Here is a 9,822-nt window from a genome sequence, read left to right on the forward strand (position 1 = left end):
AAGGTGAGTGGGTGGGGGAGAGGCTGTGCAGGTGCGGGAACGGACGAGGAGGCGCCCGCGGTGGGCGGGAGCGGAGCCCCACCTGGGCCAAAGCCCGTCACCCCGCGCCTCCCCGCCTCCCCCGTCGCGCCGCCGCTGGAATATCCTGTAAGTTAGACGGGCGGAGGCAGGGGCAGCTGCTCGGACGCGCGTGCGCGCCCTGGGGCGAGGACCCCCACCCTCTCCCGTCTCTCACCGGGAACCTGCAGGCCCGGTCTCCGCGCTCTTCTCCCGCTCCGACTCCCTCGTCTCCCTCCCCTTCCCCCGCCCCCCGGCCCCCTCCCCGCGGCTGTGCTGCAAGCGGGCGCGCGCGGGGGCCCTGCCGCAGACCCTTTCCCCTCGCGCCGCCTCCTCGGCCCCTCCCCACCCTCCCCCCGGGTCACTATGGGGACCGGCGGGAGAGATCTGTCTTTAATTCCTGCAGCTATTCAGAGGGAAGAGAAAATCATGGAACCACAGGCAATCAGAAAGCAGTTTACTTCAAGCCTTTATTATTGCGGCGTAAAAGAAGTTTATATACAGGGGTTATTTCCAGCAAAACACTCAGCAAATGGCGTTCGAACCAGCCCCCCCCCCCCCCGACTCCTGGCCCCCCAACTGGCAGCTCTGCCCCTCGAGGCTCCGCGCTGGGGAGCCCAGGCCTTGCCGCCGTCCGGACTCCCCCAGCCACACTCCATCCTCGGGAGTCCCGGCCTCTCGCCTCGGACCCTGCGCCATCTTCCTCTGGCCCCCAAGCAGCCCCCAACCTCCTTCTCCCGCACCCCGTTGGCGGCGGCTTCCTGTCGGAAACCCGAGCACTTTCCCCCTCTCGATTTAGGCGCTGCGGCGAGCCCCCGGCAATTCGGACTCGCCTCTTGGTCGAGACCAGTTAGAGACAGCTCGTCATCAGCAGCGGGGCTCGCACGCACCCAAATCAACAGGGGGAAACCACCCCGCCCACTCTCTCGCGTCCCTGGGCCCCCTCCCACAACGCAGGGACAAGAAATAGACACCAAAGCAGCAGGGTGCTCCCTCCCCGCGCGCTCCAGGTGGGTGCCTGGCAACTAGCGCGCCGCGTGCGCCACTGGAGGCCAGTGGCGCTCAGGGCGCGCGGCGCCGCCAAGTTCTCTTTGCGCTCCGAGAGGCGCGGGGCCGCGGCTCTTCTGGCTGGGGAGCTGGGTGCTAGAAGGCACGGCGGGGCCTCTGCGGGAACAAGTCCCCGGCACACAGGGTGGAGGGTTTAAGGAGAGCCAGTTCAACGCAGAGACGCTCCCAGCCACAGCGGAGGCTGGGGAGACCTTTCGGGTGGCTTGGCTGAGCGCGCGCTCAGCCTGAGGCCCGGCCGCTCCGCAGCCATGTCCTTGGGGCCTCTCCAAGTTTGCCTTGGTAGGAGGTTCGGCACCTCCCCGCCAAGTCCAGTCAACTGTCTTTTGTCTATCTGTCGTCTACACCCCACGGTGCTGGGCGCCGTGCAGCTGCTCACTGTAGCTCTCCAGCCAGGCGCGCAGCTCGGACACCTGGTAGCCATCGGGGCCACGGCCGCCCTGGTACCTGATGGTGCCACTCTGGATGACGTAGAGGCGCTCGAAGTAGGCGCCGTAGGCCGAGCTGCTGGAGTTGGCCATGGTGTCCAGGACCAGCGCGCAGCCAGGCGCACCCTGCTGCAGCACGCGCGCTGCGCTGACCCGGTCCTCCAGGCTCCGGTGCTGCGGGATGCTGTAAGGGGAGTCTGTGGTGACCCAGCCGTCGGAGGGGTGCGCTTCCTCGATATAGATGATGAGGAAGTCCACGTCGCGCTGGTACTTGGTGACCAGGCGCTGGAAGGCGCTCATGCGCGCCATGAACGGCGGTCAGGTGCAGCTGCCAAAGTTGAGCACGAGCGGGCGGTCCCCGCGCGCGTAGTCGAGGATGCGCTGGCCCTGGAAACCGTCGGGCAGGACCACCTCCGAGTTGGGCGCAGGGCCACCCTCGTGCGCCTGCTTGAAGAAATCCAGCTTCTGGCCGTGCCACACCGCCTTGAGCGACGCCAGGGTGCACAGGCGGTTGTCGTCCGACACGCAGACCGGAGGGTCGTCGGGGGGCACCTCCTCGCCCTCGCTGTTGAGCTCCACCTCGGCTTCGGGCTGGCCCCGCCGGCGACCCAGAAGGTGCTTGCGGATGCACAGGAAATCGAGGAGCCAGAGCATGAAGGCGGTGCCCAGGAAGCGCGGGAAGAGCACGAGGCACGAGGCGGTCTGGGCGCATAGCCGCAGGGAGTGAAGCAGCAGGGAGCGGAGCATGGTGGCCGCGGCCCCCGAGGCCCCCGAGGCCCCCTGAGCCCCCCCGCCCTCTCCGGGCACCGGGCGCGGGGCGGCCCGGCGAGGCATCTGGGCTTTGGCGGTGCGGGGAGCTTGTTTTATAGCCGAGGCCTCAACCGGCCCGAGACTCCACCTCCGGCCCGGGCCCGCCCCCTTGCAACTCGAGCCCCGCGGGCTCGCCCAGCGGCCGGGCCAATGCCCTAGAAATCCCGCGCCGAGGGGGGGGGGGCCGGCGGGCGGGGGCGGGGCGGCGGGGCCCGGGGCCGGAGGGGGCGGGCTCTCGGGGGCGCGGGTTCCCGGCCGCGGTGGCCGCGGGGGACAGGGAGACGCGCCCGGGGCCGAGGAGCCGGCCGCCGAAGTCCTGCCGAGAGCGCGAGCGCCGCGCGCCGCTCGGGTGCCCGCAGCCCGGCCCGGCCCGCGTCCCCCTCGCCGCGCACCTGAGCGGGGCTCCCCCGCGCTCGCCGCGCCGCGCCGGAGCTCCGGTTCGCTTCCCGCGCGCCGCCGCCAACGCCGCCCCCGCCGCTGCCGCCGCGCGAGAGGGGCCGCTGCCCAGGTGCCGCGGGAGCCCGGGGCCGCGGCCGCCGCTCCGGGGGCCCCGGCTCCCGCCTTGCCGGGGCCGCGGGGCCCACGAGGAGGCCGCTGGGGGCCCCCGCCGGCCGCCCGGCTCGCCCGCGGGCGCCGCTCGCCACCCGGAGTCCGCGCCCAGCCTGCCCGCCCGCCTCCCGCGCGCGCTCACACTCGCGACTCGCACACGGCCGCCCGGCTCCGCGCCCCGCCACGCGCTCCGCGGTCCCCGCCGCTGTCCGCGCCGCCCCGGCCGCGCCCGCCCCGTCCCATCTCGTGCCCGCTTGGGGCCGCCGCTCCCGGGTCAGCGGCCGCCGGCGCCCGGCGGCGAGGATCGCAGGGCAGGGGCCGCGGACACGGGAGGCGCCGGGCGCGGGCCGCGGGCCGGGCGGGGGCGAGCGGCGGCGGCCCGGCGCCCCCCGCAGAGCCCCGAGCGCCTGGGGCGCGGGGCGGCGGGCGCGGGGCGGCGGCGGCCCCGGCGCTCTCCCACTAGGGGTAGCTGTTGCCTGAACGCCGGAGCGCTCCCCTGTCGCCGCTCGCCTCGCCCGGCGCAGCCCCGGCCGCCGGGCGCACCCGTCCCGTGCGTCCCCGGACGTCGCTCTCCGGCCCGGGAACTTCGAGACTGGAGCGCCCGAGCCGAGCCACCGTCGCCGACCCGGAGCGCCGCGGCCCGCCTGCCCGCGGAGGCGCCCGGACGCGCCCAGTGCGTACTTTCCACGGCGAGTGTGGGCTGAGGCTTCAACGGGAGGGGGGCGGCCCCCCCAACCCGCGGGGCCCTCGCTGGCCCTGCCGCCGCGTCCGGGACCAGCTAGTCCCTAGCCGCCCTGGGGCGCGGGGCGGGGGACCGGGGCTGGGCGGCGGCGGCGGGGGCGGCGGCGGGGGCGGGGAAGTGCTCGATCCGGGGCGCCCCAAAGCGGGAGCGAGCCCCGCCGCGCCTCGGCCCTCCGGGACCCTCGGGGCGCCGCCGGGGCCAGGTCGTGAGCGGCGCCCCCCGCACCGCCCTCCGGGGAGCCGGGCCGCCCCGGGAGTCGCGCGGACTCGGCCGGGCGGCGGCGACTGAGCACCGGTCCCGAGCCGCCGCCTGCGTCCCGCGCGCCGCCCGCCCGGGGACCCGCGGCTCCACTGCCTCCCGGGACGGAGGCAGGGGCCGCGCGCGGGGCAGAGCAGGGCGCTGGCTGAGCCGGAGGGGCCCGGAGGGGCCGGCTCGGCGGCAAGGGAAGGCGCCTGCGGCTCTGTCGTCGGGAAAGCGGCCCCCATCCCGGACCCAGGCGGCCGGACCCGGCGCACACGGGGACGACGCCCCTCCTTGGGCGCCGGTCCCCGCCAGGGTTTGGCTTTCGCGACCCTGACCAGGTCCTCTTGCCCCAGTGAGGTCCACCACAGGACTCGCGGCTCCCGCAGGTAAAGTCCGCGGGTGTGGGCGCAGAGGGCGGGGGCGCGCGGCTGGGTCCCTTTTTCTCCACCCCCCTCCGGCGGGGGGCTATTGTCTGCTGCCCGACGCAGGGATGCTGGGGGGTGCACAGCCGGAGCTGCTCCCAGAGGTAAGCCGGGCTGTGCTCTGCAGTCCCAGCGCCCCTAGACAGCCTCTCCTCGCCCAGGGAGGGGACTCTCGGGTGGGCTAGAGAATTTTCCCCCAGCGCAGCCTGGCTGGGGGTCCTGCGGCCCCCTTCTGCAGGGAATCTTTAGGTAGCAGATCTCCTCCCTGCCTGCCTAAGCTTTTGGCGGGGAGGGAATAGGGCGAGAAGCCTACCTTGCCAGCAGCTTCCAAGAGGAGCTCTGGGGGGCCTGGGGCTGCTCCCTTCTGGGGAGGGGCTAAAGTTGTCGGTGGGGGTGTCCCATTTTTTGGTCCAACTAGTTCTCCAGCTTTGATTCTTTGATTTTTGGAGGCGCCAGTCTAGGGTGCAGGTCCCTGCCCCGCCCGTGTGGGAATTGGGATAGAGCCAGGGGGCCGTGGACCCTTCTTTCCCATCTGTCCCCACATGTAGTCTCAGAAAATGGAGAAGCCACCGTGGCTGGAGGAGCCTCCGGCACTGCCTGGGTCTGGATGTGGGTGAGGGTGCGGGTGCGGGTGTGTGAGGCAGGCGTGGTGGGGGGAAGGAAGCTGGGCCCTCCGGGTCCCTTGTCCCCATGCAGCTCTTGTCCTGTGCACTTTTGGTTGCTCCGGGGCATCTGCTCCCTGGACTGACCAGCTTCGCCCGACGCCTGGTGGTTCCAGAATGTGGACACGCACTCAGGCCTGTCCTGCTCCAGCGGTGACTTGTGCAGGTGAGGCCAGGCCGCAGGTGTGGGCGGCACTGCCCGGGCTGGGGGGCTCTGCACCAGTGCTGTGCCCCCCCCCCCGCCCTTCCCTCCGTATCCTGACCCCGGCTCCTTCTGTCCCGCCGCCAGGGCCTGAGCTCACCGCAGAGCCGGGGCCTCCCTACCGGTGGCCGTCCTACCCTGTCCCAGGAGTCAGGAGTGAGCGTCCCGGCCCGAGGCCCAGGCCCCCCCCCCAGGTCCCGGAGAAGTGCCGGGCCTTGCCCCGAGCTTGGACTGCCGTGGGCCTGGCAGGCTTTGCTTTGGGGGGGGACCAGAGTGGGAGCTGGGGCTGCGCCCCATCCCGGGCAGCTCCAGCAGAGGGCGGGCAGGGGAAAGAAAAGGAGGGAGAAGCGGAACTGGGTCCATTTGGCAGCCAGGAGCAATTTGGAGAGTGGCCAGGGGACGGGCCAGGCAAGGGCCAGGCTCCGGGGGCCTCCCGGTCCAGGTGGCCGTTCCCGACCCTCCTCCAGGCGCCTCGGCTTCCCAGGAAGGCGGGGGGGGGGGGGGGGGGGGCTGGTGGACCTTTGCCTCAGGCTCTGCCTGGTTCCCCTCCCCCCACTCATTACCCCTGGCTGGGGCTGGGTGGGTATGTGTGGGGTGGACCCAGCCTCAGTGTCCCCACAAGCAGAGAAACGCCCAGAGAGGCAGCCACGGCGGCTCCCCGCTTGGTGGGCTGGGCTGGTTCTGTACTCCTGTGGGAGGGGGCCCACGGAGGCTCAGGGAGGGGGCCTGGGGCCTGTCGACCCAGGCCCACCTGGGGAAGAGTGGCTCAGGACTGCAGGTGTGCGTGGCCCTGCCCTCGCTTGGCCTTGTGGGGACCTGGCCCTGCCCTTCTGGACCACGGGCCCTTCGACTGCCCCTGAGGCACTGGACGCCGCCCCCCCCATGCTCTCCCACCTCTGAGCCTCCTCCCGTGCTGTTCCCTCTGCCCTCTTCCCTTCTGGCGGCTCGCTTACTCTTTCTCCATTGCCGTCACCTCCTCTGGGCCAGGCCTGCCCCACCCTCCAGAGGGAGTGGACCCTCCCCCCCCCCCCCAGCACCCTCCGTCGCTGCAGCTCCGGCAGTGCTTCCTCCCCGGCTGGCATCCGCTGTAGCAGGAGGCACCCAGGAGGCTCCCAGTAAACCTTGGTGAAAAGAATAAGCGGGTGCAACGTGGGCTTCCTGAAAACTCCTCTTTCCAGGACGATTTCCAGATGTTGCCCTCTGCCCTTTGGCACTCCCGCAGCAGCCAGCAGGGCGGGGTGTGCGGAGCAGGGCCCAGGCGGCCCGGCAGGGCGGCGGCAGGGGGTCTCTCCAGGTGCCTGGCGCACGCACCATCACCTGGCAACCGGGCCAATCTGTTTCCTTTCCTTGGATAATCAGGTCCTCCCACGGATAACCGGGGCCTCCCACGAGTGTTTACGCTCCCCGTCGGCTCGGAGGCTGTGCTGTCTTCTTTCCACGCTTCCTCCCACCCTCCCGGCTGCAGCTTGGCGGGGCCGGGCCGGTGGGCAGGGCTGGCGCTGGCCGTGGGCTCGGGGCTCTGAGAGGTCTCCGTCCCCCTGCCCGTGACGAGCCCCAGCTGGGCGCTCTCCCGGGAGTGAGGCCCGAAGAGGGGGGCTGGCGGGGCTCCGGGGCCGGGAGGCGTGGGGGGTTTTGGCGGCATCCTGGGTTCGGAGGCGGCCTGGGGCTCCCAGCCAAGGAGGGGAGACGGTGGGGAGGTGACGTTCCGGCCACCTCTGCCAGCCCGGCCTGTGCGGCCCCCACCGCCAGCCTCACCTGCACTGTGAGGCTAGGGGGATGCTTTCCACGGGCTCCCCCGAACTATCACCTCACAATTCCAGGCTTGGAGAAGGTCCCAGGAGAGCCTGCCCGCCCCGGCCTGCTGCTCTGGCCTGGAGAGGTCCCCACTGAGGACGGAGGGCCCTGCCGCGCACCTCCTGCCCAGCCCCCATCCTCGTGGCCTGCCCCGGCTCGGTGCTCTGTGGCCCACCCCCACCCATGGGCCCGGCTCTTCTCCCTGGCACGAGGGTGGGCGCCACCGGGCCTCCACTGTGCCGCCCGGTGCTCGGCCAGGCCCGGAGGGGAGCTGCCTGGCAGCTCAGGTCCGGACCGGAGCCGGGCATCTTGTCCCAGGGCCAGCGCCTGCCCCAAGCCGAGGCTGGGGTGGGCACGTGGGGTAGGCTGAGGTCTGTGTCTCCTCCCCACCTCCCATCCTCTCTGGAGAAAGGTGGGTGCGCTGGCGAAAGGTGGGGACGCAGGCCCCAGCCCCGTTCGTCCAAGGGCCGATGTCCGTCACCGAGAAGTGGACGTAAAGAACACACGTGCTGCTTCAGCCACGGCAGGTGGGGCAGGCACAAGGCGCGCCCGTGTGTGCAGGTGCCCGCGTGCCTGTGTTTACACCCAGCCTGGCTCCAGAGGGTTTCCGAGAGCTGCCAGGAAGCCGTGGGGTGCCAGCAGACGCCGCGGGAGAGAAGTCAAGGCAGGGAGGCAGCCGCAGGCCTGCCGCACAGGTTTGCCCCGAGTGTCCTGCGGGTGAAATCCGACTGGTGGTGACTCCCATGTCCAGCGACCGGTGTCTAGAAGATCAAGACTGACGTGCAGCTGTGCCCAGGGCTTGGCCGTGCGTGTGGCCGCCACGCCGTCGCATCCCTGCAGGAGAGCCCCAGGCTGCGTCAGCGGCGTGGGCAGTGGGCACCGCCGTGGCGTGGACTCTCCGGGCTGTGGGCCAGTGACGGGCGGTGAGACGCGGGGCTCGTCCTGCTGGACGGAGGCTCAGAGAGGCGCAGACCCCTGCAGGGGACCCCAGGGGGGCCGGGCAGGGGGTGCTGCACAGGGGTGGCATTGTCGGGAGCTCTCCCTCTCCCCCAAGCCATTCTGGGGGAGCTTCTGTGTCACTCGGCCTCCGTGAGAGCACTCGGGGAGCACCTCCTCTTTTCAGAGAACCTTCTGGAGCAGACAGAGGGCCTGTGGGATTCGGAGACGCACAGCCTGAGCCTGCTGCAATCACTCGTTCTGCCGTGTCCTGTGCGGCCCCAGGCGTGTTGCCTGGACTCTCTGTGCCTCCCGCTTATCATCTGTGAAATGGACAATGCCTCTGCCCCCACCCCCCAAGGAGACTGTTAAGAGGGAAAGTGTGACTGTGTCGCCCAGCCCGTGGGCGGTGCTCCGTGAACAGCAGTAGTGGCTGGTGCCGAGCCCCTTACTGGACACCAGCTCCTCGGAGCCAGGGCCGGAACGTCTGTCCAGGAGCCCGTCGGCTTCGCCCACTCCCTTCTCCCCAAAGGCTGTGCCAGGCCCATGTGTCGGGGCTTCCCTGTCACAGAAGCCCCCGTCCCTCTTGGAAGCCTCCCCTCACCCTCTGATTGTGTTTTGTCAGGCTCCTTTAGGTTTGCACCGGGCAGAAACTCCTGAACTAAGTTAAGCGACAAAGGAATTTCTTTTTTCCCAGGGGGAGTCACGAAAGTAAAGCATTGGGGGCAGCCATGCCTTCGGGTCCGGCTGCATCCAGGTGCTCCGTGGGGCTGCCAGGCCGCTGCCGCTCGCGCCTCTCGTGCTCGTCTGCCTCCGGCTGCCCTGGCTCTGCTCTCGGCTGGGTCTCTCCGCACCTGGGCAAGGTGGGCCCAGGCGCTCCAGCTTGTGGGGTCCTGCCACAGTTGTCCTGCTCGCCCAGAGAGGAAGAGCCTTATTCCCCATTTTTACGGCAAAAGGACGGAGTTATGGGGGCTCGGCGCCCCTTGGTCAGAGCTGCGGGAAGTGGGGTTCTGGGAACTGAGCAGGTCGTTCCGGAGACGCCCTCTAAACGAGGTGCAATGATAACATGCATGATAATGGCTGTCCTTTCTTTAAAAAAAATAATGTAGTTTTAATTGTGGTAAAATGTACATGACATGAAAATACTTTAACCATGTTAGGGGACAATTCTTTGACAGTAAGTTCATTGGCAAGGCTGTGTCACTTTCACCGTGATCTATTTCCGGACTGTTTCCATCATCCCAAACCAAGCTGGAAACTCATTTATCGTGAACGCCCCGTGCCCCTCCCCCACCCAGTAACCACGGCTCTGCTTTTTGTCTCTATCAATTTGCTGATCCTAAGTATTTCAATTAGAAGAAAGCATGCAGTGTTTGCCCTTTTGTGTCTGGCATACTTCACCCTACGTGCTGTCTCCCAGGTTTGTCCACAGTGCAGATGGAGCAGCCCTTCCCTTCTGGGGACGGCTGAGAGCCTTCCCTTGTATGGCTTGGCCACATTTTATGTATCCTTTCAGCATTGATGGACACTTGGGTTGCTTCCACCTGGTATGCAAATATCTGCCCAAGTCCCCACTTTCAATTCTTTCGGGTCTGTACTAGGAGGGGACTTCCTCGGTCGGGTGGTAATTCTGTGTTGAGCTTTCTGTTTTCCATGGTGGCTGCACCATTTTGCATCCCCACTGACAATATATGAGAGTTCCTATTTTTCCACATCCTTGCCAACACTTTTTATTTTCAGTTTTATAAAAAAATAGTAGCCATCCCTGTGGGTGTGAAGTGGCATCTCGTTGCAGTTTTTAATTTGTATTTCTTGGCTGGCCTGTTGAGCAACTTTTCATATATTTATTTGCCACTGGAGTATCTTCTTTGGAGAAATGTCTATTCCAATCCTTGGCCCATTTTTTAAAATT

The 9,822-nt window shown here is 68.6% G+C and overlaps 2 protein-coding genes across 2 annotated transcripts; one reads left to right on the plus strand and one right to left on the minus strand.

The window, feature by feature from the left end:
• Positions 1–509: 509 nt before the first annotated feature.
• On the minus strand, positions 510–2,754 carry DIO3 (iodothyronine deiodinase 3). The gene has a single exon (XM_004485268.3). The coding sequence runs from the start codon at positions 2,382–2,384 to the stop codon at positions 1,464–1,466; it is 921 nt and encodes a 306-aa protein (XP_004485325.2). The 5' UTR covers positions 2,385–2,754; the 3' UTR covers positions 510–1,463.
• Positions 2,755–3,465: 711 nt separating this feature from the next.
• On the plus strand, positions 3,466–9,816 carry LOC131277730 (MAPK-interacting and spindle-stabilizing protein-like). The gene is made up of 2 exons (XM_058292842.1): positions 3,466–7,501; positions 7,575–9,816. The coding sequence occupies exon 1, from the start codon at positions 5,096–5,098 to the stop codon at positions 6,038–6,040; it is 945 nt and encodes a 314-aa protein (XP_058148825.1). The 5' UTR covers positions 3,466–5,095; the 3' UTR covers positions 6,041–7,501; positions 7,575–9,816.
• The last annotated feature ends 6 nt before the right edge of the window (positions 9,817–9,822 follow it).

The sequence above is a fragment of the Dasypus novemcinctus genome, unplaced genomic scaffold (genome assembly GCF_030445035.2).
Source record: "Dasypus novemcinctus isolate mDasNov1 unplaced genomic scaffold, mDasNov1.1.hap2 scaffold_348, whole genome shotgun sequence".
NCBI classification, from domain to species: domain Eukaryota; kingdom Metazoa; phylum Chordata; class Mammalia; order Cingulata; family Dasypodidae; genus Dasypus; species Dasypus novemcinctus.

Bases quoted from the DNA above. Each gene is read 5' to 3' on its own strand.
- LOC131277730 (XM_058292842.1), top strand. From the start codon at position 5,096: ATGTGGACACGCACTCAGGCCTGTCCTGCTCCAGCGGTGACTTGTGCA.